This window comes from Lemur catta, chromosome 11 (assembly GCF_020740605.2).
Source record: "Lemur catta isolate mLemCat1 chromosome 11, mLemCat1.pri, whole genome shotgun sequence".
NCBI lineage: Eukaryota > Metazoa > Chordata > Mammalia > Primates > Lemuridae > Lemur > Lemur catta.
Window position 1 is genome coordinate 28,483,698 of NC_059138.1, and position 27,637 is coordinate 28,511,334.

General features: G+C 39.0%; 1 protein-coding gene across 1 annotated transcript in view; it reads left to right on the forward strand.

Annotated features, from left to right (window-relative positions):
• CTTNBP2 (cortactin binding protein 2) overlaps positions 1–27,637 on the forward strand; it is a 147,047-nt gene that overhangs the window by 9,101 nt on the left and 110,309 nt on the right. The window contains exon 2 of the mRNA XM_045564469.1: positions 2,586–2,693. Within this exon, the coding sequence (XP_045420425.1) occupies positions 2,586–2,693 (108 nt within the window). The remainder of the gene's footprint in view (positions 1–2,585; positions 2,694–27,637) is intronic.

The window sequence follows — 27,637 nt, forward strand, 5'->3', positions numbered from 1 at the left end:
ATAAAATATTACCCTCTAAAGCACATAAGAATTGCCGCGTACCCTCCCATCTCAGTGGGAAAAACCAGGATAAAAGAGTCTGTCTTTCATCAGAGTCAATAAACTGAGTTTATTGGACCGGGGCTGATGGTACATTTTCAAAGAAATAGGTTCGTAGCCAATAGCCCACTCCTCTCTACATGAAACATCTGGGTTAATAATAACAATCGCCTGCCTTTGTTTAGCACTTACTTCATTTATATTTCTTATTTAATCCTCACAAGAACTTTGCAGGGTAGATGTTAGGATTTCCATTATATAGATGAGAAAGAGAGGCTCAGATAAGTTATAGAAATGTAGCACCAGCAGAACTTGTCATAACGGCAAATTCACAGTCCCACCTCAGACTTACTGAAACAGAATTTCCAGGGGTGGAGTCCAGCAGTCTGTTTTGAAATGAAGTCTCCAGGTGATTCTCATGCATGCCGAAGTATGAGAACAATTGGTTAATATGACTTTATGTGACACTACTATTCTGTGGTGGGAGCTGAATTTGAGACCTGGTGTATTAAATTTTTCTATCCACAGGGAATATCTCGAAGATGACCTTCAAAGCAGGGGGCTCCCCAGAACTACCTATCCTTTAGGCTTGCTGTGGGGTTGTTTTTTTCCTCTCTCTTTTTCCATCATTAGCTTCTGCCTTTACAAATAATTTCTCTGTCTAGTGTATGTACAAAAAGACAAAGTTTTAAGAGAAAGATCCTTTTAAAATCTTCAGAGAACCTCCTGGTTCTGGTCTCTTTCCTATTTGTACCATTGTATCTCTTTCCAAAAGATTACTTTGAAACTGAAATGTGACCAGTTCTGGTCATGCCTGTTTGAAAGCTTCTGACATCATTTATGGTCTCTGCTGTGTTTACTTCTGTGTCTTCACAGGGACAGCCTGGTGTGGGGTACACAGATGTTAAACTAGTTCTTACTGGCTGATTGACAGAGTGGCACCATTTCCATCCCATCTCAAAGAGCTTATTCTAGAATGTTGGTGCTGGTAAAATGTGCAGATGAGTCATGGCCCATAGTTGTATATCCTGGTTTTGCCACTTACTAGTTGCATTATCTGGATACGTTATCCAACTTGTCTGAGTCGTGCTTTTCTTAACTAGAAAATAGAGAGGGCAGTATGGCGTGGATTACATTTGCTTCTTTGAGAACACTTTGGAAACCACTGGGTGCTATGCAAATGTCAAATAACATTCTGGCACATTTTGAAGAATGGCTTCTGAGGTTGGGTGTACAGAGCCATTTGGGGATGAATGTGTGTTCCCCTTCCCTATGATGGTGACAGGGTTTGTCAAATGAGTCTGTCTAGAAGGACATGCATTATGGAAGAAGCTCAGGCTTTGGACTTACCCAGGCCCAGCTGTGAATATCCTGATGATCTTTTCTCAGCTTTATGTCTAAAATGGATGTCAGAGGACCCACTTGTCAAAGTTGTGAGCAAAGAGATTGGCATTGAGGACAAAAGAATGGAGAGTCAGTGGTATACCACTGCGATTTAAGCCGTGAGATTGGATGCAGTCATTCAGGGAAGGAATGCACAGGAGAAAACAGGAGGGCTTGGAAGAGAGTTGGTGAGGAATTAAGACCCTCAGCACCCTGGCACCGACCTCATCCTATAGCTCCGTCTCTGGCAGGCTCACTTATCTCAGCCTCAGTTCCCTTCCAAGTCTGCATTATAGAATGACAAGAAGCTACAGAGGCATTGCATAAGAGAGCATTCTGATTACCATATAGTGGGGGTTCCAAACTCACCTGACCACAGCCCAGATGACTACATAGGGGTGTCAGTCCAAAGTGTGTGTTCCTGTACCATGTGTGTGTTAGTAGGGTGGGTTGGCAACACGAAGAACATGTGGGACAGCTGCTACTTGGCTCTGTGAATTATTGTCCTATGGTAATGTGAATCTAAGGTTACTTGGTCATCTGACTTTTGAAGGGAAGCCTGGAATCTGGATTTTTTGGTGGCATTTTCAGACTTTTTAAATGTTGGCTGAATCAGGGTTGGGTAGAGGGGAGAAACAAACCCCTTTGTGGCCCAAGTAACACACATCTGTGGGCCAGATTTGGCATCAGGCTGGTGGCGTCTGCAGTGGAGTGTTCTATAAACATGACCTGTTATTATTGGATGTTCTGGAATTTATAACAACCTCCCAGGAGCCTTTCTGTTGGGGCCCTTCTAGGAATACATCCATGCTTTCTTTGCTTCCTCCAAACTCCCCTTCCCCACAAGATACACCAGGCCTGTTTTGATTCAGACTCCAGGGACTTTAAATTTGTGCTGCATTATTTGGAGAGACTCTGAATCTGTTCAGGCAGGCTGGCGAACAATCGCTCCTCAGAGGGGAGACTTGAGGGATTGGTATTGCTGGTTTTACCTCTCCTCCTAGAAGGTCAAGGCATAGACCGTCTGCTGCCAAATAGTACTCCGGTGCCTCTTGGATTTGCTGAGCCCCTGGGATAGAAATTATCCATTTCACACCCTTAGGATGTATGGATCTCTTTCAGGAATGTTTTTTTCATTGCCTGATTTTTTATTTGTGTTACAGAGAAAAGAGTTTGATGTGGACACCCTCAGTAAGTCAGAGCTGCGGATGCTCCTCAGCGTGATGGAAGGGGAGCTGGAAGCCAGAGACCTCGTCATCGAGGCCCTGCGGGTAAGCTCCTTGGAGGCCTGGTCTCATGGCTGTGTCATTTTCTTTTTGCAGAGGGCCAATGGCAAAGCTTCTTTTTCTTAATTTTTGAATCAAGTATAATATATCTTAAATGTTATAACAGAGCAAAATGTGCCCCTCATCCCAAACACCAACCCATAACCTTTAGAAGCCCAAATAAACACCGAAGTCAGATGGTCATTGAAATGACGAGGACTGGGAGTCAGATGTTGACTGTGGGAAACCTGAGAAGTCAGCTGTACGAGTTCAGAATCCTTTCATGTTTCACATGTTTATTTGGTTAAAGACATATGTTTCCAGAAAATCGGTAATTTGGCGTTTTATGTGCATGTGAGGGCAGTAAGGAAAAATTAAGGGAGTCATTTACAAAAAATATTGCTGATAATAGATCTTTTTCCTTCCTATATAAATTACGAATAATTTTTATTTTCAGAAACTCATAAGAATTAAAAAGTAAATGCTTATGTATATCTTCAAATATTTTAATTTTTTATCCTTATCTCATAGTGATTTTTGAATTATTTCTGTAATAGCTTGCAATGAATGTATTACTAAATGCCTCAGTAAAGTTTTCTTTTTGAAAAAAACAATGTTAAGCTTTCTTGACGCAGAGTTTTCTAATTGGGTATTCAGAATCTTGCACTTGTTTTGGTATATGAATCAAATGTAAGTTTGTGTTTGTTTTTTTTCCTGTGTTATATTTAATACTTTGCTTTTTTTCGTAATCAGGTATTTCCTAGCTCTTGGTCATTTGGCCAAGAATGATATATTTGTGATAAATAAAGTATGGGTTTATCTTATTTCACCAGGTAGTATTTCTGCAAACTTTGTCTTAGGGAATTTATTTTAGCATACATATGAAAATCTGTGGAATGTCATCATTTGTAACCTGGGCCAGCAGCTTATTTGGAGGAGGAGAGAGGTAGTATGGTAGGTGGTCAGAGGTAATGGAGACAGTGGGTGTGGTGAGAACCCAGTTGTGTGGGGAAGTGGAGATAGTTCCTGAGATCATGTCTTCACTATACTTCCACAGACTGGAAGTTGGCACAGTAGGTATAACAATTACTTCCATTTGATGACAGGGAACGATGGCCTCAGAAGAATGGGCCCATAGTTACACCATCTGCAAGCCAATGTTGAGTTGAAGGGTGTTGCTTTGTGAATGACAAGTTTTGCTCAGCAGAGACTTATGCAATTTGGTTGTGAGAGTTGTTCATCCTATTCCACATTTGGAACATTTGCATTGCTTGCCAATGTAGATTTTCTTGAAAGCATTTTTTGGGAAAAATACTGAGACAGTATATAAGTAAAATGTGTGACCCTCAGCTCATGAACAGAACAAGGGCACACTCAGCTGCTGAGGCCAATAGTGCAGCCTCTTGAGACCAAATATAAGTGAAGGGCTCCAGCTCTACCATAGGCATTTTTCTGTCCCTCTCTGTTAACCTGAGAAAGGCATTAGCACTGTGGAATTCCCCACTGCTCACATAAATGTTTGAACATTTAGTGGAGTCTGTGTTTTTATATGTCACCTTAGCAACCACATGTATTTCTTTTTTTAAGTTAATTGCTATACTTTCACATGTAAGAGTAGAGGTAAAGCCTTATTAATAATGATCAGCACTTGCCAAAGTAAATGTTTTCATAGAATTAAGGAACGTTAGAATTACAAGGAGCCTGAGATGATACTGTGGTTTGCATCCCTATCAGATCAGTATCTCATTTTGATAAAATATTTTCTATTACCCTTTCACTATTCTACAATGAAGTTTATGGACAATTGCATGTATAAATAAGTAGGTTATATTAAAAATAAAAAATCAATACATTGCCCAAATTGTGATATAAAGAAAACAGGAAAGTATTTATAATAAAATACGATGTAATCAATATGTTATCTAAATGCTCAGACATGACTATACTGAAAGAAATGGTAAACTAGGTGGCTATTTGCACCTATTCCTGGCATCACCACGAATGCAATAGTTGCAGAAGAATCCTGATCCCGGCATGCCATGTTGTGAACTCAGATTTGCTGTGGGTGAGGTGATTTTTCTGAAAATGGGGAATGAATCTTGGTAAAGTTCCCAACAAAAGCACACATGGACATGGGAATTAAATCCCTGGAAAATTCAATTTGTTAAAACAATTAAAACAACTTGTTTAGTAGGTTAAAAAAAAAAAGTTACTCTCTAGGCTCAGATGGCTATACTGAAGGTTCTAAGAAAAATGAACTGAGAGACATTTGAAAGTGGTGGGGAATATGGCACAGTTCCTGGATGTGTGGCAGATCCTTCACCGTGGCCCCTAAATGCCAATCACTGTGAAAACTAAAAATGTTCTTGTCTGTTTCCAAAACACCTCCTGGGGTACTGCGCCTGTGGAGAAGCACTGGCCAAGACCAGTCTACTTCATCTATAGTTTAAAATCAAACAAACGAACAAAAAGAAAGCACCAGAGATTGTGACTTATCTAAGGTCACAGATATGGCATGCTGAGAGCTTCCAATTCCATTTTAGTATGGCCTCCTGTGTGGAACTCAGGGTATATGGAGATTCTTAAAGCTTTTTGTTTTTTAAAATTGAGAATTGTGATTTATTTGTCTAGATGATTGTCATTTTGATATACCTGCGATAGCTGTCACAGACTCACTGCAGTGATTTACTGATTGACTGTTCTCTGGGGCGTTCACTGGAACTGGTGAAATATTTACTTGGGTCCAAATGCACCATTTACTTTTCTTTTAGTAGTAGAATATCATTTAATGACTGACTAGCGCCCCAGAAAGAAATTGGAAAGGAGAGAAGATGTGAAACTTTTATTAACCATTATGAAATCAACTTATTCCTAAATTAAGAATCAAAATCTCCACAATTGGTAATCAGTATACTGCTATTCAACTGGAAACGAAGTACATTTTGTTTTATAAAGAAAGTCCAAAGTAATGTTCCTCTGAAAATAGTAAATATTTTTTAACTTAATACATAAATTATAAAGATACCTAATTTGTACCCTGAACTTTATTCAATTTAGAAATGATTCTGTCATAAGGCATTCAAATTCTTTAGAATTTTAAAATATATTTCAGACCAAGCTATTTTATATTTTAAATCATACTATACTGATGCTTTGGACTTTCAGGTTATCATACAAAATTGCATAGATCATTGAGTTAATGGCAATAGACTTTTCAGAACAATCCATAAATATGATTAGAGTCGGGGAGGATATTGAGAGATTACAATATATACTTTTCCTATTTTCATGTGTTTAAGGTAAAAATACTTCCCAGTATAAAAAGTCTGTGGTTTTATAACAGATATAGTATTCAACACATTAATTTTTGAAGAGGAAAATCATATATATATATACATATATATATATATTTTTTTTTTTTTTTTTGGAGACAGAGTCTCCTTTTGTCACCCTGGGTAGAGTGCAATGGCAACATCACAGCTCACTTCAACCTCAAACTCCTGGGCTCAAGGGATCCTCTTGCCTCAGCCTCCTGAGTAGCTGGGACTACAGGTGTACTCCACCCTGCCTCTCTATTTTTTCTGTTTTTAGTAGAGTCGGGGGTCTCACTCTTGCTCAGGCTGGTCTAGAACTCCTGAGCTCAAGGGATCCTCCTTCCTCGGCCTCCCAGAATGCTAGGATTACAGGCATGAGCCACTGCCTCCAGCCATGGGAAAATTATATTTTAAAAAGTACAGTATTGACAGAAAATCTGAACTGCCTAAAATCATTTAACTGAAATATATTTTAATTTAATCTCATGGGAAATATTTTGTTTCTCAGTGATGCCGCCTCATTCCCACAAAGTAGGAGTGAATCTTTGAATAAATACAGATGAGGTCCAGAGGAAAAAACGTTGGAGTTTAATAAAGAATGTGCCTAAAGGGAAGCAGCTACATGTTCTGAAAACCAAGATATACTCAGAGCCTTTTGAATTCAATTGAATTCAATATTCAAAATTTGAGTATACAGTTTATCCAGAAATCAGTGATTCGAGCTAATTGCTTAGTTTGTAGAATATTCTGGCCTTGATTTTTCCCCCCCTCTTGCTACTAGTATTCTTATTGGTATCTCAGTCAAAGGGAAACAAAGGCAAGAAGATGAAAATAGTATAAGTATAAAATTTTAAAAGTCAAAATTAGATCTGTAAGCCTGCATTTACAGAGCCCAGACCATTAGCATGAGTTTACATAAATATCATGTCATTTAAACAGTCAGTTCCTTCGGCAATTATCTTTAGATTTCTTCTGTGTCTTCCTTTTCCTTTCAGCTTGGATAAGTGAGAATTGACTGTATTAAAGACAGGCAGTTCTTCCTCCTAACCTTCATATAGAGAGTGACTATACAATCTGGGCTTGCAATTATTATTGGCATTGAAATTTTTAAAAATTAGCCAGTTTAACATTTCTTCAGATAGAATGCATTTCTAGCACTGGCAACACAGGGAACTATCAATTATAGAGTTGCCTTGTATAAGCGGCTATAGCAAAGAGACCCAAAGTATAATAGATTAAATATGAAGTTTATTTCTTTTTCTGATTCTGGGAGGTGAGTAATCCCAGCCGGAGAGGCAGCTTTATGCCAAGTGGTCATTCAACAACTCAGGTTGTTTTTGTCTTATTACGCTCCTTGGGGAGTTAGTCTCGTCTGCACAGTTGAACCTGGACCAGTGCCAGCTCCACATCCCAGATTATGGTAAGGGGGAAAGAGAAGAAATGAAGGGCAAACAGCTTCCTCCAAGCATGTGCTTTCTTCTGCACAGTGCACACCAGTGCATTGGTGAGAACTTTCATGGACACACCTAGATGCATGAGGAGACTGGAAAATGAGGCCTTTGGTGGACATTAAAAATCTATTAAACTCCAAGAGGGGTCTTATCTTGATTTAGTGTTATCTTATAAAATATCAAATATCCCTGGATATGTTATAGGAAGATAGATCTTTCTCTCCTTCCTTCCCTCAGTAAGCATTGGTTGAGTACCTACTATGTACCGGGCATAAAAATAAACTTGGAAGTGCATGTAAGTGGAGATATATTATACCAAATTGTGTCTGTTTAGAAAATTCTATATCTTGATTTTATGTATTTAACATTATTCTGAATAGTGTCTTTTGGCCCTAAATTTTACTTTTCTCAGACTGTAACTCAGTATGTCCAGAGTTTGCCTAGAGTGATCTTCCTTTCCAAAAACCTGACCTGTTCATTGAATTCAAAATTTAAAATCTTTTTAAGGCTCTTTAATGATTTCGCTTTAAAGAAAGTTTTCTCAGCTTCAGCACTGTTGACACTTGGGACCAGATATTTTTTGTTACCGTGGGGCAGCTGTCCTGTACGTTGTAGGATGGGTAGAAGCATCCTTGGCCTCTGCCCACTAGATGCCCATGGCACCTCCCCAGTTGTGACAACAGGGTCTACCTACCGGGTCAAAATTGCCCCCACACTGCTTTAAGGTAATACTGGTCAAGGAAATGCCACTTTAAAAACTATTTTTGCTAAAATAAATGTAAAAGCTCTTAATTACTGATTCAATACATTGCATCATGATACAGTGATTTTCTAGTGAAATATTGTCTTTTCAAAGGTAAAAATTAATTTTAAAAATGCCCATCTTAACAAATTTCATGACGCCTTCAAAATGTATCACATATTTTCCTATTTAAAATTAAATTGTAGTTGCTTATACAGAAATTAAATGCCTTATTTTTCAAATTAAAAAGCTTTCATCCTTGTGTGGCTCAGTGCTGGAATCTTGACATAGAACAAAGCCAGTCTTTTTAAATAGAATAATGCTTGCACTCGAGTTTTCAAAACAGCTACAGAGTGTTATGAATGTTTTCCTCATATGACATGTCTGCTAAATACTGATAAAGGAATAACAATCTGGCTTTTTATTGGTTTCAGCTAAGTAAAACATGCCATCTTTTGTATTTCAAAATTCTCCTATGAATACGGGCAATTGATTGACCAAAACATACCCTTTTTTTTGTGCTGCTCATTTTAATCAATGAATTAATTAATTTGCTGAGAAGAGCTGAATTCATGAAAACATAAATTAATTCAGGTTTCCTTTCCTGTCTGCTGAGATAACGCTTTTGTTCCACGTCTAGAGAAAGGAAAAGGAGTGTTGACCGGACTTTGTGTTGTTTCTTCAAGCAAATCAGTTTTCATAAAGTACAAATAGCTGATGATTTTTAAGTAGCATTGTATTTTGCCCAATAGGACAAACACAGAAACTATCTATGTTGATTCTTCACTTCTGAGAAACTTTATTTTTTCTGATAAATGTTTATCATTAGTGGAAAAAAAGAATAATGTGCAAATTAATGCTTTTTTGTATATTAGGAAATAAAGATGAGGCCATGAAAGCAAAATGTTTATCATTACCATTTCTCGCTGATGTAATAAGCAACTAAAGTCACCGAACAATATTTTCTTGCTATTATTGGTCAATTATCAAGATATCTGTGAGGAGAATATATTAAAGGGGAGACTTTCCCAGCTTAGTTCCATATACTGTTTGATCCACACTGGGTGCAGGATAAAATCAAGGTTACAAATAAGATGAAACCAGGAATGTATTTTTGTACAATTTTTGAAGATTATCACAATTGTGGGTGGGGACTGTTAGTCCAATTAACAGTTCCTTTTTGGAATTAATGTGATCTGAAAATACAGGGTATTCCTTTGAGGCATTTTGACAACATTTTAGCCACCTTATCTTGACACTCAGTGGCTAAGCTAAAAGTCATAGGTGTTTGTAGAAATGTCTTTTGCCACATTTATGATTAATTCTATGCTTTGATTATAAGAGGAAACAAGAGTCCGAAGCAATACTCTCAAACTTTTACTTTTCTTCTCTTTGGTTATGGTTATTTTGGAAAGAAAAATTAAGAGATCTGTTTATATATTTTCTGAGTCAAAATGTAATATGTTTTTGAACAAATGAAGTAAGGAAGGAGACTATGCATGTCGTGTGGTAGTTGAACAGGGTGGGGAAGAAGGTGAGGGGATCCATGCTTTCATTCATTCAGCAGGTATTTATCATCTTGTGGTGCTCCGCATGTCCTGGGCACCAAGGGTAGGTACAGTGGTGAACAAGGGGTGTGATTTCTTTCTCATGGATCTTAGATTTCAGTGGAAGAGATGGGCATTAAACTGTTAAATGAAAAACTTCAGCCAAATTAAATTTAACAGTTTATTTGAGTAAAGAACAATTCATGAACCAGGCATCCCTTAGAACCAGAAGAGGTTCTGAGAGCTCCACCTGGCGACGTGAGCAGCACTGTTTCCAGGGGTGCGAGTGACCCCTGTGTGGGGACCTGGGGGTCAGTTGTGAGAGTGCCTTGGAGGGAGAGAAGTGACCTTTGTCACCTGTTCTTCAGCCCACAGCATTTTCTAAAGCAAAACCACTCCTCCCTCCCAAATAAGGCTAGGAAATTTTGGAAATTTTAAAGTGCATTGGGAATAGTATAACAGGTATTGTTATTTTCTTTCAAAAGTGCTTTTTTAAGTGTATAAAAATGGCATGATAAAAATTAGACTTTCGAATGGTTTTTTACACTTATCCTCCAGCTTTGCCAGTCTGTTTCCCACATCTCCATATCTAGGAAGCATATTCTTTATTATGTTAAAACTTTCAATTTTGGGTGGCATTGTTTTCAAGTTTGCATGAATAATTCTGTTTAAGACCACTTCTGTTCATAGTCATCTAAAAGTAAAAAAAAAAAAAAAAAAAAAGGAAGAAGGTGGTTTTATCCTTTTAAACTAAACAACTTATTTTCCACAACCTCCTCCTTCTATCCCAGGATGGTGGCTTAGGCACTAAGCAAACCAAAATTGAGAAAAGGAGAATTCCATTCAGCTTATGCTTCCTGGGAATCCTGAAGTTTACTGCTGTTCCCAGAAGGCTGAAGTTGGAGCAGGAGATGGAAGGGGACTTAACATTGTTGGGTTTTTGTTATATGCCAGACACTTCATATTCCTGTCATCCCTATGAAATCCATTGAACTCAGTCATGGTGCCCCTACTTTATAAATGGAGAGACTGAGGCTCAGAGACTATATGTGGTTCTCTGTCTGACTCCTAGCCTTGGCTCTCACCATGCCTCTGCCTCAAAGACATTAATGAAACTAAGCATTTTCCTAGGGCTAGAGGTTGTCATTTACAGATTCTTTATTTTAATTTAATTACTGTGAATTCCCAGAACAGTTTCCACATATCTGTAATCAATTGTAAATATTGAAAGTTATACAGACATTGAAGCTACAAAGAAATTGTTAGTCTTCTATGTTTAATCATTCATTTGCTACTTTCTTCTAATTGACTGCAGGTAATTATAAACAAATCCTTCAAGACTTCTAAGATCGTATTTGAATGGCAAGTATGATAATGTAGAAGAGCATCATTGATTTGTAATGTTCTCTTCTTCTCATTAATTACCATACCAAAAGTTTGTACTTTTGGTACAAAATTAGGGTATGATTCTGTCTTCCTCTGGACTAGGGAGAACATGCTGGTGCACGTGAGAATGCTGCATGACCTGTTTAAGGAAATGATGGAGATGTGTGAAATGGACAAGGACACAATTGCAAAGAACTGCTGGTTCCATTCTGATCATCTTCTCATAGTTCAGTCATTATTATTGGTTTTTTTTAGAGACAGAGTCTCCCTATGTCACTCAGGCTGGAGTGCTGGAGTACAGTGGCATGATCACAGCTCTCTGTAACCTTGAACTCCTGGGCTCAGGTGATCCTCCTGGCTCAGCCTCCCAAGTAGCTGGGACTACAAACAAGTGCCACCATGCCTGGCTAATTTTTATTATTATTATTTGTAGAGATAAGGTCTCACCATGTTGCCCAGGCTGGTCTCAAACTCCTGGCCTCAAGCTATCCTCCCAACTCAGCCTCCCACGGTACAGGGATTATAGGCATGAGCCACCATGCCTGGCTGTATTTCAGTCATTATTAAGTCTTTTTTAGTTGCATTTCATCTTTTGATTTTCAAAAATTTTTTTTAGCATTTAATCAATTTGTTTTTCTGTTTCATCTCTGAATAAAATCAGCAGGCAGTAAATTAAGTCCTTAAATCGGAATTTGGTTTGGTTTCTGTGAAAGGCTGTTGTACTGATTTTCTTGATGTTATATAATCCTTTGATTTTTTTTTGTTTGTTTGTTTGTTTCGTTTTGTTTTGTTTTCCAATCAGTGAAAGTTGCAGTGAACTTGTGAGGGTACATTATGTAAGCCAGGGTGTTGGTAGAGGAACTACTGATGAAAGTTCAATATTTTAAATAATTGGTATATTAAAATGCACATGTATCCTTGCCCTTGTTAGAAAGTTCAGGTTTCCTTTCACAAAGCCTAAATCAGCAGAATCTAGTTTTAGATTAGATTCTTTAAAATAAGCCTCTAAATAATCCCTAAAAGTTAACTTAGAGTTGATGGTGATTTTCTACTGACAATTCTCTTTACACGAGTCAGTGGGGATAAAACTTTCATGGACACTCTCGAAAGTGCATCGGGTGCCCTTCTGGGGCGTCTTAACAAACTGCCGAGACCTCACTGGTGTATCTGAATCCTGCCCTTCCATCGGGTCTGCTGGGCTACATCAGGTTCCATGTGTTTTGTGCCTGTTTGGGGGATGGTAGTAAGTTGTGGGTTTGGTTTGGTGGGACAGTAGGCAGGACAATTAATGGAAGCACTTTAGAAACCCTTAGTGGGTGTTGTTAATATGTTAAACTCTTAATGAGTTTAAATTTCAAACAGTTGACAGTTGAGATTCACTGTAGGTTCTGAGGTAGGGAAAGGATGTGACAAAAACAGTGTTTAAGGGAGATTATGTTCACCACTTTTGGAAATAGATTGACAGAAAAAGGGAGAGAAGGGATGTGAGGAAGCAATTACAATTGACATTAATGAAAGTATGGTTGTAGGAAGCTCTGAATTCCGGGTGATGGCTGTAAATGTACGTAATATGTTGTGTGTGTGGGGGGGGTGTGAACAGGACTTGAATAGGTAGGGGATTGCGAATAAAAATAACTCCTCCAGCATTAGAGTGCATTATTTTCTAACTGGTGACAGCAACCGGTTATTTCTAAAGCAATTGCAATGTCAAGGTAGAAACTTTTTTTAAGGACAGTGTATTTATGCTCCATGTCAATTCATGCTCAACTAATTTTCAGGCATCGGTTCCAGTTCTCCCAATAGCCTTTTTTTAGTGCTAGTCATTCAACATTCCTCCAACAAATGTTTTCTGAGTGTGTATTATAATGCCAGGTGTTGCGCTGGGCACTGGGAAGAGTGTACACTAGACAGTCTTGGTATTTGTGGGATTGAAGGTCTAGTTAAGGACACTAACATAATTAAAAAGTTCCATTTGTGATAAGTGCAACAACGGAAAAGGGGTGTATTACTATAACTGATAGGATGTTTTTCTAAGACCCACTGTGGAGGACTATGTAAAAATAGGGTCAAAGTAAGAATATTAAAAACTTAGTAAAACATGAACATTTATAATATAGTTAATACAAGGAAATAACCATTTTTCTCTGGTTTGGTCTCCACTTACTTGTGTTTCCCTATTTGTGTGACTCTCCTAAAGTTGTTTCCTCTTGTGCAACTGCTGTGTCCTGTGTCCTGATCTCTCCCTGCATGCACATCCTCATGGATTTCTTGCTTTTCAAAATTGATGTTGGTCTCTCCTATTTATCTGCCATTCTTTGGGTTACTTGAGATTACAAAGCAGTCTGACCATTTTGTACCACTGTACTTTATAGAGGCATTTTTTTTTTTTAAACAGCTCTATTTATATGTATTATATCCTGAACTCCTTGAACTTCTGGCACCACACTGGGGGCTTAGGCAACGTGAGGACTAGGTTTGTTGGTTCTTTGGGGTTAAAATGAACTTTTTCCCAGGGAATTTTGTATTTACTCACAAACAGATTTCCTCATAGGAGGATTTTCCCTCCAGAAATGTCTGAACCTTGCCTTGCCATGAACACTCTATAGAGTCCCGACCTGTGATCTCTCTGTTGGAGAGGAGAAAAGGATTCAAGGATAAGGTCATGTTTCTGCTTTGTCATCTATTGCTGTGTTACAGACCCCTCCAGGGCATCGTGGTTTAAACAACAGTCATCTACTTGACACATGCATCTGCAGTTTAGACTGGGCTTGGTGGGGGCAGCTCCCCTTCCGCACCTCCGTGCAGTGTGAACCCAGGCCTTTCTAACTCCAAGTGCACCTTCTTAACCACTCCCTCATTTACTCTAATGGAAGAAAGGTGGTTACAGCTACTTAATTATACTGCAAGGCTGGCTTGTTTAATGGTTACAATAAAGCACAGATGAAAGAGTTAATGATGGAGGAAGGTGGAGGGAAGGGAGCATGTGTTGGAGGATCCATGAAATACTTTCAGGGTGGCTCCCTCATATGCTGACTGTCTGCTAGGAGCTCAGCGGGCACTGGGGGCTTGGGCTTCCTTGTCTCAAAGTGGCTGGGATCCCGCAGTGAGCATCCTAAGAGACAGGAAGTAGAATCTGCTTTAGCATAGATCACAAAGTCACTTTCCATTACAGTAGTTCCAGTTTCAGTCACCCACTGTTAACCATGGTCTGAAAACGTTACATTCAGTAAGATAAAGATAAAACACATTTATGTGTTTTTTACAGGATATTGATATCATTGTTCTATTTTATTATTGTTAATCTCTTACTGTGCCTAGTTTATAAATTCAACTGTATCATAGGTATGTATGTATAGGAACAAACATAGTATATATAGAGTTCGGTCCCATCTGCAGTTTCAGGCACACACTAGGGGGTCTTGGAGCATATGCCCTGCAGAGAAGGGGGGACTACTATATATTGTATTGGTCAAGCAGTCGCAGAGCTCAGATTCAAGGTGAAGAGACAGACCTGACCACATGGGAGGAGTGTTGAAGAATTTGAGGAGGTTCTAAAACCTCATGGAAACAGCTACACTATCTGCCAGGCATGCTATTTAGTACTTTATATGGATTATTTCATTTAATCCTCACAAGTGTCCCTGGAAGGAGATACTGTTGTTCTCTCACTTTAAGGCTTATGGCTAAGTAATGTGTCCTGTGTCATACAGCTGATAAGTGTTGAGCCAAAACTTGGAGCCAGGCCTTTCTAACTCCAAGTGCATCTTCTTAGCCACACCCTCATTTAATCTAGTGGGAGAAAGCTGGTTACAGCTACCAATTGGACTGCAAGGCAGGCTTGTTTAAGGATTATAGTAAAGCACAGATGAAAGAGTTAATGAAGATGAGTTATAGATGGCTTCTTGGAAGAAGTGGCATTCTTGGAGTCTTCTGAAGGGTGAGTACATTAATGAATAAAGCAGTGGGAAGGGTATTTGTCTTAGAAAGGCAGCCTGAGCATAAGAATACCAAGCTGAAGCGTTTATGTGCTTACTGTGATAGGAAGGACAGAGTATTTGAAGATTATTAAGCAGGAAAATGGAATGGTCCAAGGCTTTTGTTCTCCAAGTGTGGTTTTTCAGATGGCAGCATCAACCTTATCTCATTAGAAATGCAAATTCTCAGTCCCCTCCCTCAGACCTGACTCAGAAGTTCTGAGGGTGGAGTACAGCATTTTGTGTTTTTACAAATCCTCGAGGTGATTCTGATACACACTCAAGTTTGGGAACCACTGATCTGAAGGATGGTCACTTGTAAAGCTGGTGTGTTTTGTATAGCGTCACGTGAAATCCCTGGTGCTAATTAGTGTCAGGGCTGCAAAGGCTTTCTGCTCGGTAAGCAGGATGGCCAGCAAATTGGTGGCTGATGCTGGTTTTAGCTGTAAAGGGATTTTGATGAGAAAAGACAGGGAGTAGCTCTTCTCAGGGCAGCTTCTCCAAAAGCCACCATTGTCAAGTGCCTGTAAGTGACTCAACCTGGATACAGTCTCAAGGAAGCCTGTAGAAATAGCATAGGGAAGCTTTCTTGAATTGTTGGATTAAACATGAATTATTAAAACATTAAGAACTATATGCAATAAACCAGTATGCTATTACAGTTGATTCAATCACTTTAATTTACTTACACCTCTAATTGTTCCACATAGGATTTGAGGTGGCTTACAAGAATAAAAACAGCAAAATGGAAAAAATATAAGTATATAAAAATTAGATACTAGAACAGTGGCTTCAGACCTTTTAATAATACGACAATTTCTTCTAATAAAATCTTACTTGAGCCCCAGTACATAAAACAGAAGCTCAGCTCCTGGGTTGAAGCAAACCGGTTGGGGTTCTAAGGTTCCAATAGGGAAAACAAAACAGGAACAGGATGAGTTACGTGATTTGTGTTGGTCCTAAGGGGGGAAAGAAAACATAGGAATCCTTCCTCGGGGAAGGCAAACTCCTCCTGGTACTGGGCTGTAAGATTTCTTCTGTGCCTCTTCAAATTGGAGGGGTTGGGTAACGTGGTCACATCGTTTTCAGCAATATTCACGTAAAAATGCCGTGGTTGGGTGTACGTCTGTGCTTTTGTGTGCCATTCATTGACACAAGTGAAAGGCAGGTTGCTTAGAGGAAGAAGCTGGGGTGGAAGTAAAGGGGTGGGGTGTCAAAGGGCGGGCAAGGCAGCAAGATTCAAAGAGAGGTCAGAGGCCAGGTGGTCTGCCATGACTGGGCTGCAGAAGATCCTCTCAAGAAGCAGATGGGCTGTGTGACCTTCAAACCATTTGCCAGTTTGATCTGATATCATGTGCTAATGTTCTTTGTTAATCATTATATGTACTTGTTTTTCAGACTGAACAAGTATATTATTTATATTCAAATATTGTTAGGCAAAGCAGTATATATAAAAATTTGAATATGGAACAAAAACATGAAAAACAGTTATCAGTGTTTCTAAAAGAAAATGAGAGTTGATGTCACGTAATGTTGGCTTGTAGCACTTTCTCAGAATGTATGATGAATGCTTGTAACACAAATGTTATGTTATGAATTTACTAGTATAATTTAAAGTTGAAATACTTTTAGTTAACACTAAACAGCATTTTCCGATAGCATGGAAATAATTTTGCTGAATATTTTCTCTAATCCACTTACTTCACATCAGCCTGAACGCTTATCGGTTTTCCGAGTGCTTGTTGGATTTTCCAGCTCCCTTTGTTTTCTGCTTTTCATTGTTTTGAAAATCAGTTTGGGAATTTTTTTTTCCTGGTGTACCTCAAATGATTTAAAATGGTACAAACACTTGGGTAACCCTCTAATCTAAAATTTTGTCATTCAGCTCTTCTTCCTGTCAGTGAACTGTATATCGATTTTTTGTGAGGCCTTATTGCTCTTTCTATGGTGTCTCTGACATTTTTGCTTCAAAGCAAGTTGAGCTACCCCTTTAAAATGAGAGTAGTTATGAGATGATATTAAATTAAGTAATTAAGGAAAAGTCAATGTTTAGGAAGCTAGTTTTTAAATCTTGATACATTTAACTGAGGGATGAAGATTATTAGACACCAATAATAGAGCAGCTTTTAACATTTTAGTAATTATAATTATGAAAATTAAAAGTTATATAATCTTTGTAAAACGTAACATTTGCTTTATAGGCTATTCAGATGTTCCCTTATTAATCTTTTTTTGAAACTATATAAATAGCATTGTGTGATATTTTACAGTCACATCTCATTTTCTTTCTTTTTTTGGTACATTAACTATGGGGGAGCCACATGGGATTAGTCTGTCTTCGTGACCCTATTTTCCTCACTAATAACTGCGTTCTAATCCTTCATGTACCAGAAAGTTATACTTCCTTTCCTTAATGGAAACGTACATTGTTTGACTGTTAAATTACTGCCTTAAAAATTTACCCATAATCTTACCACTCTAACACAGTTGTAACCAGGTTATCTGACAGTTTTATATTCTTTGTTTTTTAGTAAGCATTTTAAATATTTTCTAGTGTTTCTAATGTTTATAAATTGTAGCATTCTTGGCTATACTGTATTTCCCATGGTTGAAAAACCAACACCTCATTATTCTTCTATATTCTCTCATCTGCTGTTTTTCCATTAGCTATGAGCAGGGATATTAAAAATATTTAACAACAGAAACCACATAGGCATTAGTGAATCAGAAAGGATGCCTGACTAACAAGGACAGATTATATCCGTTACCAGGGGTCCCCAACCTATGGTGAATTGTATAATTATTTCATTGTATATTACAGTGTAGTAATAATAGGAATGAAGTGCACAATAAATGTAGTGTGCTTGAATCATCCTGAAACCACCCCCGCCCCGGTCCGTGGAAAAATTTTCTTCCATGAAAACGGTCCCTGGTGGCAAAAAGGTTGGGGACCACAGCTATGCCGTCTTGATGGGTACTGACTGAACAACAGCCCTTGCTATGGGTATTTTTTGGTAATGTTTTAGTTTGGAAATCCCTCCATAGAGAAGCACAGCCCAGTCAAATGCATTAGCTTGTAAAAATCTGTGTCATCTTAGCATTGGCAGTGCCTGTTATGATTTGAGGGCAACCTGAAATGTGTAATTTAGGTGGGTACAATTTTAAATGATATAATTTGCAAGAAATTTTGATAGCTGTGCTATTTAAAATCTGTGTAATTTTTATCTAATTATTAAAGGAATAAATGTTCTTCATAGAATATCTTCAAAGGCATAAAAAAGGAAATTTTCCCATCATTCAGAAGTAACCATTTTCTCTGCATTAATGAACATATATATCTTTCTGAAAACTGGGAACATGCTCTGCATAGTAATTTGTGCAACCTGCTTGCTTTTTCAATATATTGTGAGCATGTGCCTAGGTAGTCTTCAACTTTGAGATTTTTAATCACTGCATATCATTTATTTAATGAAGCCCAACTGTCGGGCATCTCCTTGGCCATCTTAGATCCCATGAGCTAGTGCTGCAGTCCCTCCTCTGCACATGCCCCACTCCCTCAGGCCTCACTGAGCAAAGCCCTGGTGCTTGTGAAATTGAACTCTGTCTTCCTCGTGCCCACACCAGTAGGGTTGTACAAGGCTGAAGGAAAACCATCCCCCCTGCTGAGTGCTCTCACTTTAAATGCACGACCGTATCTTTCTGTTGGCCCTTTGTGCTGCTTGGCAATTGTATGGCATTCCTAGTGCTTCTACTCACCTGTTCTCCTTGATTCTTCTACAGTTTATTCCATCTTCTGAGACCTGCAGCAGCACCACCCTTTGCTTCACTCTCAGCTGCTTTCAATTTCACTGAGCATAGATGCAATCAGAGCTCCATCGTCTCACACCAGCACATCACTGACTCACTGGCCCGGTACCCACATGCCCACTTGTCCTGCTCTCACTCTGGGCAAGCTGGCCATGTCTGTGGCTCAGGGTCAGCTGGCCATTGTGCACTCCGTTCTGTGCCCTCTGGAATATCCAGGGATACCTCTTCAGCAATTATCCCCACCTTTCTGTGTCATCAAATTTTTCCTCAAATTGACCCTGCCTCCAGTTTAGCTGTTGCTAAGCATTTCCTTTTGCCCCATTACAGTAAAACTCCGTGAAATGGTTGCCTCTTAGCTGACTCCAATTCCTTTTCCTCCATTCTCCCTTGACCCTCTTCTAATCAGGCGTTTACTGACACTCTTCCAACCAAAAATTGATCCATTTTTGAAGTTCCCAGGGAAAAAACAACCTTGGAGTAATATTTGCTTCCTCTTTGTCCTATTTTTCTCCTACACCCCAAATCTAATCTCTGTAAATTTTGTTGGCTCCAACTATAAGATACACCCCAAAGCCTACTGCTTCTCCCTGTCTCCACTGACACTACCCGGTATTAGTTTCCTATTGCTGCTGTAACAAATTATCACAAATATGCTGGCTTAAGAACAACACAAATTTATCATCTCATAGTTCTGGAGGTCAGAAGTCTAAAATGGGTCGTCAGGGCAGCCTGCCTTCTGATGGTTCCATGGGAGAACCCATTTTTTTGTTTTTTCCAGCTCCTAGAGGCTGCTGGCATTGCTTGGCTTGTGGTCTCTTCTTCCATCTTCAAAACCGGCAGGGCAGCACCTTCTAATCTCTGAATCTTTCTCTCTCTCAACTCAGTTTCTGTTGTCACCTCTTTTTGGCCGACTCTGAGGCTTCCGTCTCCCTCTTATGAAGACCATTGTGATTACGTTTGGCCAACCACATAATGTGGGATAATCTTCCCACTCTCAAGGTCCTTAACTTAATCACAATTGCAATGTCCCCTTTGCCATGTAAGGTGATATGTTCACAGGTTCCAGGGATTAGGATGTGGACATCTTTGGGGGTCGTCATTCTGCCCCTGTAACTCTTTTGTCTGTATTGTTTTAATAGCCTCCTAACTGGTCCCCCTGCTCCTGCGGTCCCTGTTTTCCATAGTAATCAGGTGATCCTGTTAAAACAAGAGTCGGGTCATGTCACGGTTCAGCTCACAGCATTCTAATGGCCACCATCTCCCTCAGTAAAAGGCCAGGGTCCTCCTGTGGCCTCAAAGCTGCATAACCTACCTCCCTTATGTTTCTGCATCATCTCATAGGACCTTCCCTCATTCTTTGTAGCCTTGCTGGCCCTCTTGCCCGTGCCTGCTTTGGGGCTTTTGTATTTGTTTTCTCTGCCTGGAAAACTCTTCTGAATGGATCTGTAACTCCTTCCCTCATGTTTTTAGGTCTTTGCTGAACTGTCGTCTTAGTGAAGGCTTTCTCTGCCCATCCTATTTAAAATTGCCACTTCTGTCCACACCACATGCAATCCCCATCCTGTCTTTATTTAGCTCCGTTACACTTATCACCATCTGACATATATGGTCATCCCTCAGTATCCACTAGGGATTGGTTCCAGGACCCAAGAAATACCAAAATCCGAGGATGCTCAAGTCCCTGGTATAAAATGGTGTAGTATTTTTATTTAACCTATACACATCCTCCTGTATACTTTAAATCCTCTCTAGATTACTTGTAATACCTAATACAATATAAATGCTGTAAAAAATAAGTTGTTTAGGGAAAAATGACAAGGAAAAAGAAGTCTGCATGTATTCAATACAGCTACAACCGTTCTCTTGCCCACCCACCCCTTGCAAATGTTTTCGATCCTCAGTTAGTTGAATCTGCAGATGGAGAAATCATGGATACAGAGGGCTGACGGTACTACATGTTTTTACATGTTAATTGTTTGTTTTCCTTTTCCCACTAGAATGTAAACTCTCTGAGGGCAGGGATTTTGTTTAATTCACTGCTCTATACCTCTGGCTCTATAAATATTTGTCAAATGAATGTATTTAGATTGACTCCAAATTTTCCTTGTTAAATATAGATGTATCTTTATACATCTGTAGATTTTCTATCTCTATTTTCTTATACCATAGATGATACTAGAGCCATTGGGAGGACAGTTTTAATATAGTACCTAGTTCTGTTGTATTCTTGAATATACATTTCTATGGAGCCTGGAGTACTTTGCTATACTCCGGGTTTTTTTTTTTTTTTTTTTTTTTTTAACAGACTTTTTTAGAGCATTTTTAGGTTTACCTAAAAATTGAGTAGAAAGTAGAGAGTTCTCTTATACCCCTCCCCCTCGCCAGTGTCCTCAAATATTAACATCTTTAACTCTACAATATGTAGACAGTGGCTGGTGGTCACTGCAGTGCCATGAAGCCTGGAAGGTCTCATAAGAAATTGTGGCCCAACCCAGGAGTCTCTTTCCCCATCATCTCTCCCCTGTTCTCCCCCAAGCCAGGGGAGCTGCTGCTGTCTCTTTTGTCTCTGGGTCTGAGTGCTTTTCTAGTAGCATTCCTGCTGTTTGCTGTCCTGGTTTGTGAATTCTAAGGGCAACCACTTCTGGTTGCTGTGGGTTTTTAGTTTTATGCTGTGACTTTCTTTTCATTTTAGTACCTCCTCATTTTTCAGCCATCACGAAAAAGACAAGTAATCTTTTATCTGACCACACCTGTTCCTAGTGTCTCTTTCTGCATGTGGCACATGGTCATGCATCAAGCCTGTTTAATTCCCCTGCATTCTTATGCATGCAGTTTCTGGTGGGGCGAGGTGTTTGACCCAAAAGTCATAGTTTTGTACCTGAGACTGACTTTGTTTGGAGAGGTATGGGGCAGACTCTTTTCAGGTCCTGAGGCAACCACCACATTGGAGTTTAATATTTGGGGGATGCTGTTCTTCCATTAATTTTGTGGCACAGTATAGAGGAATCTTCATTCCCTGTAGTAAAACTGATACAAGGTTGAAATATCCCAAAATGCTTAATGAAAGGATGGAGATGAAAGGAAAATAAAGACAGAAAGTGGCCAAGTCTAGGGCAGTTACTCTCAAGGTATGGTCCAGGGTCCCCTGGATCCCCAAGGCCCTTCTAAGTGTTGAACCATGAGATCAAAACAGTTTTCTTAATAGTACACATTTTCTTTTTCGTTCTCATTCTGTCGTAAGTGTACATTGGAGCTTTCTAGAGGCTTTCCAGAAGCTACAATGATAGAAGATTTTGCAACAGATTGAATGAAGAAAGAGATACGAAAATCTAGCTGCTTCTATTAGGCCAAATATTAAAGAATTTAGCAAAAATACAAAACAATGCCATTCTTCTCACTTATTTAGGTTTTGAAAATATAGTGATTTTTCATAACATATTTATGTTAACACATAATGGATCTGTTATTGTTTTAAAATAAATAGATGAATTGATTTAAAATTTCTCAGTTTTAATTTCTAAGATAACTAGCCATACTCTAAACCACATAAACAAAAGCCCTTCAGGCCGGGTGCGGTGGCTCACGCCTGTAATCCTAGCACTCTGGGAGGCCGAGGCGGGTGGATCACTCGAGGTCAGGAGTTCGAGACCAGCCTGAGCAAGAGCGAGACCCCGTCTCTACTAAAAAAATAGAAAGAAATTATCTGGCCAACTAAAATATATATAGCAAAAATTAGCCGGGCATGGTGGCGCATGCCTGTAGTCCCAGCTACTCGGGAGGCTGAGGCAGTAGGATCGCTTAAGCCCAGGAGTTTGAGGTTGCTGTGAGCTAGGCTGATGCCACGGCACTCACTCTAGCCCAGGCAAAAAAGTGAGACACTGTCTCCAAAAAAAAAAAAAAAAAGCCCTTCATATCTTTAATAATTTTTAAGAGTATAAAGGGGTCCGGAGACCAAAAAGTTGGGGAATCACCAGTGTGGATAATTTGGCTTTTGAAATATGGATTGCTCACCATCAGCCGTGTCCCGCTGTCTAGACCGATTCTCCCTCCACAGTCCAGGCTCTGGGGTGCTTTGTTCCCTCGATGACGAGGTGAGCAGTCTGTCTCCACTACCTGCAGTTTGCCTGCACCACTCAGATTTCCTGCTGGAGAACAAGCTTTTCCCAGTGATGCCAGAAATAATTGCCTGCAGCAAAGACCCAGACTCCTTCCCAAAGAGATAAGAGCCATACACTTTGCGGACGCAGCAAGATAGCTGGGCCATGACCAGCGTGTGCTTTTTCCAGGAGGCACCCGTGTGCTAAGAGTTTACATGTCTGGGGAGGACGTTGCAGGGGGCAGGGAAAGGATTTTTTTCTTCTTTTTACATCCTATCAGGTACCTGACCCCAACTTGATGTTGGGGATTCACAGGAATCAGAAATACCGCTACCTTTTGACTCTTTCAGACAATGCTGTTGGTTATTGTTGAGTGTCCTGCTTTTCCACAAAAGATCATTTTTTTCCCCTTCTAGACTATTTCTGGAACTAGAAATGTTTCAAAAGCCTATTGGGTTCAATAAAACTGTAATGCTTAGTTGTGGTTTTGTGCTTTGTAGCCTTTGAAAACCTTCCAAATATACCCTAAGTATTTATGATTGTATGAACAGGTGTGTGTATATATATCTTTGTGTGGATACACACATACAAATGCATGTGTTTGTATTTATTAATCTTTTATACCCCACATAAATTTGGAGTAGTGAATCTTTCAGAGTCAGGAAAATAATTTAATTTGAATCACAGTTTTAGAAATTTATGTTAATCAAATTTGATCATTATTATTAGAGTTAATAGTCATAAAAAATTTTACAGATAAAGTCTGCTTCAAAGCCATCTTAGGGATATTTTAGAGAAGTAAAGTTACATTACTCTGTAGGCCCCTGCAGGTGATAAAACAGAGGTAGAAAGGTGGGGCAGCGTGGCCAGAGTCCTGGAACGGGAAGTAGAGGCAGAACTAAACTCCACGTTCCTGCCGCTATTCAAGCTGACGTCAGAGATTTGACCTATTTCTTCCTTAGACAGAAGTAGCATTTTTATTAAATTAACCACATGGTTGAAATGCTCCCAAGAAAGCATTAAACAAGGGTAAAGTGCCGGATTAAAATGAATAGTCTACTTGCCTATTAAACTTAACAGTTTGTCACATTACAAAGTGTGTTGAAGTTTTTTGTTTATTGTGATCCCTTAGCTGTTATTAGAGAATTTTGCCAAACCATTAGATGCATCATTAAGGCTGTTCAGTGCTTCTGACACAGGGCTTAGAAAATAAGACCATGCTGCCCGTATTAGCTGGGTGACTTTAGGAAATTTATTCCTGTTCTTTAAATCTCAGTTTGCCGTCTCTTACTAATGGCATATAAATAGCTCTTTTAATGTGGTTTTCAGGATTCAATGAGGCTACATATATAAACTCTAATAGTTAACACTTACCTGGTGCTTATGATATGTTAGACAGGGAGATGCGGTGAGGGGAACACACTACACAAATAACTACAAACTGTGATGAGATTTTTGTACTAAGGAAATAAGAGGTAGGATCCTACTTTAGAATAGTATGGTTAGGGAAGGCCTTCAATGGAATATTTTTTCTCTGGGAAAGAACCATGAGCCTGTGGAAATTACATCTTGGAGGATTTTTTTTTAAAGTTCCCATTTGGAATATTACTGTGCATTATTAAACATAAATGTGGAAAACACTTTACAGAAATGAAGAAATTCCAAATAATGGTACTGTGGTTCCCAGCTGCTATATAAATGGATATTATTAAAAAAGATTTACAGGAATAAGCCCAGGAAACTATAGTAAACCTTGAAATCTTTATTTTTGTGCAGGTTTCTTTCAGTATTTTAAGTTTCATTAACATTTTTGTAAAGGCAAAATCAAAGGTGATATATAAGAGTTGCCCGCCATAAATGAAATAGTAGGTGTTGGAGACTTATTGCCTCAAATCTTCCAAGCTGGATCACTTGTTAAATAGCTGATCATTTGTAAAAATGACTGAATTCATATCTATAAATCTCTTGAACATCTGGAGTAGTTTTCAAAGATTGGGCCTGTCATTAATGTAGAATTACTCCATTAATGAACTTTTAAAATTTTTTCTTTTTTTGGTAACAATTAAATAGTATCTAAAGAGAAGAATTGCCTGTAGTCTAAGTTACCCCTTCAAACAAGAAGTCAGATAAGTACATTAGACTCCTTAATGGTATTAGCATTAGAGACTACGCTGAAGTTTTGTGCCATGCATTCTTTATAACAAGTCCCATTTTTCTAGATAAGAAATTACAGCTCATCAGGTGAACTCTCCACTGATTTTAGTGGCAAAACTCGGATCTTTGGGTTCAGAGTCTAGAAGTTTTGAGGTTTTATTTTATCTTATTTTTTTATTTTACCCTGGTGGTTGCTAACATCAAAGGAGGGTTTAACGGAAAGCGTTCAAATGTTCAGTGTTGCCAAGCAGCTTTTTATCTGGTACTTACCTCTAAGTGGAGTCTGTCTATCTCCCCTCAGGAGATTACATCTCTTAGGCTAATGTTTCAGTTCTCCATGGCCACATAACAAACTACACCAATATTCTGTGGTTTTAAACCATAACAGATTAATTTTCAAGTCTCTGAGGGTTAGCTGGGCTTAGCGGGGCTAGTGTGTAGGATAAGGTAATAGGAAGTGAGGCCAAGAAGCAAATGGAAGCCAGGTGATGGACACTGTGGGCCACAGCTTCAGGTGAATGTCACTTTTCTGGGGCCTCTAGGCCATTCTTTATAGACGGGCACAGGTTGAGAATCCCTAATCTGAAATTCATAATGCTCTCAAATATGAAACTCAGTGTCTACATGATGCCACACATGGAAAATTCCACACCTGACCTCACGTGACAGCTCACAGTCAAAACACAGACAAAACTTTGTATCATGCACAAAATTATTAAAAATATTATGTAAAATTACTTTCAGGCTCTGTGTATAAGAAGTATATGAAACATAAATGAATTTCATGTTTAGACTTAGATTTCATCCCCATTGTATCTCATTATGTATATGCAAATACTCCAAAATCTGAAAAAATCTGAAATCTGAAACAGTTCTGATCCCAAGCCTTTCCAATAAGGGATACTCAATCTGTTGTTGGTATTTCCTTAACTGAGAGAAGCTGGTAAAAGCAAATGACAGGAAGGAAGAGTATAAGATACAAGAGCAAAGAAGGTATGGAGGTGAACTGAGACAGAAACAGAAATCAGAAAAAATCTGATTCTTTCACTGGAAAGAATGCTGTCCGTGGGAGTTAGTGGCAATGAAAAGAAATATGAAAGTTTATTAGGCTGGCAGATGTTAGCAAGTGAACATTTTGTTATTTGTGGTATTGTGTTACAGAAGTCTGGAATTCAGTGCCTTACAATTAAGGAATTTTGGGGTTGCAAGTGACAGAAACCAAATACCTCCCAAGAAATATATTGGCTCATGTTACTGAAAAATTGCAGGACTACGTCTAGCTTTTAGGTAAGACTAGACCCTGGGGCTCAGATGATGTCAGCCGAACTCAATCTCACTCTTTCCATCTCTCAACTCTGATTTCTTCAGGTTGACTCTACTCAGGCAAAAAACTGGCCATGGATTCTCTGAAAAGTACAACATTGATAGAATTGGAGAATTAGGTGATTTTGTACAAGAGTAACATATTTATTAACTCTCTCAATCCATATCCTTAAAGTTCACTTTCTTCAGTTTTCTAAAGAGAATCATGGCGGAGGGGCATAATATGGTAAAAATTTAGCAGCAGTTCTTAACCTGCTAATCCAAGAACATAGCTTGTACTTAAAACTTGAAGTAGCATGAGGATGCAGAAACATCAGTCTTGGTAAAGAAAGCTGCCTCTATCCAATCCTCCAGCTCAGACTTAGTCTGAGTAGTTTACAAGAGCATGTCGGTTATCTTATTCTCTCTTCTTGAAAGTGACAGAACTAGACACTTTTCATTATGTCAGGCAACATGTTCTGTGTTGTAATTATCTGTTAAAGCCTTCCAATAATCCTGTGACTTAGGTATTATCGGATATTATTAATATTATAATAGCTTTTATTACTTTCTATTGTACACATGAGAAACTGAGGCTTCGAGTGGTGAGCAACTTTGCAAAGGTCGCAGAGCTAGGAAGTTTCGAGCCAAAACTCAAATCTAGGCAATGGGAAACCAGAGCCCCCGTTCTGGACTGAATTTACGTGGCTCTGCATCCTGGTAATCTCCACTCTCTTTCCAGATGCACAGCCAGATCCTCTGGCTTTAAGCAAGATGAACATGTGAGTGTTAAAAAGAAAAACTTTAAACAAATTAAATTTAACAGAGTTCAATTCAGCAAAGAATGATTCATGAATTGGGCAGCCCCCAGGACCAGAATAGGTGCAGAGTGACTCCAGGGCCGCCACATTGTCAGATAACATTTATGGACAGAAAAAGGAAAGTGACTACAGAAAACGGAAGTGAGGTACAGAAACAGCTGGATTGGTTAAAGCTGAGCGTTTGCCTTATTTGAACCCACTTTGAATGGTTGGCTGCCTGCGGGTTGACTGGAGTTTGGCTGCTGTGATTGGCTGAGACTCAGTTACTTGTTACAAGAGTAGGTTCCAGTCTGTTTACACTGCAAGCTGGGTTACAGTTCATTACGTACAGAAACCTTTAGGCTGAACGTGAAAT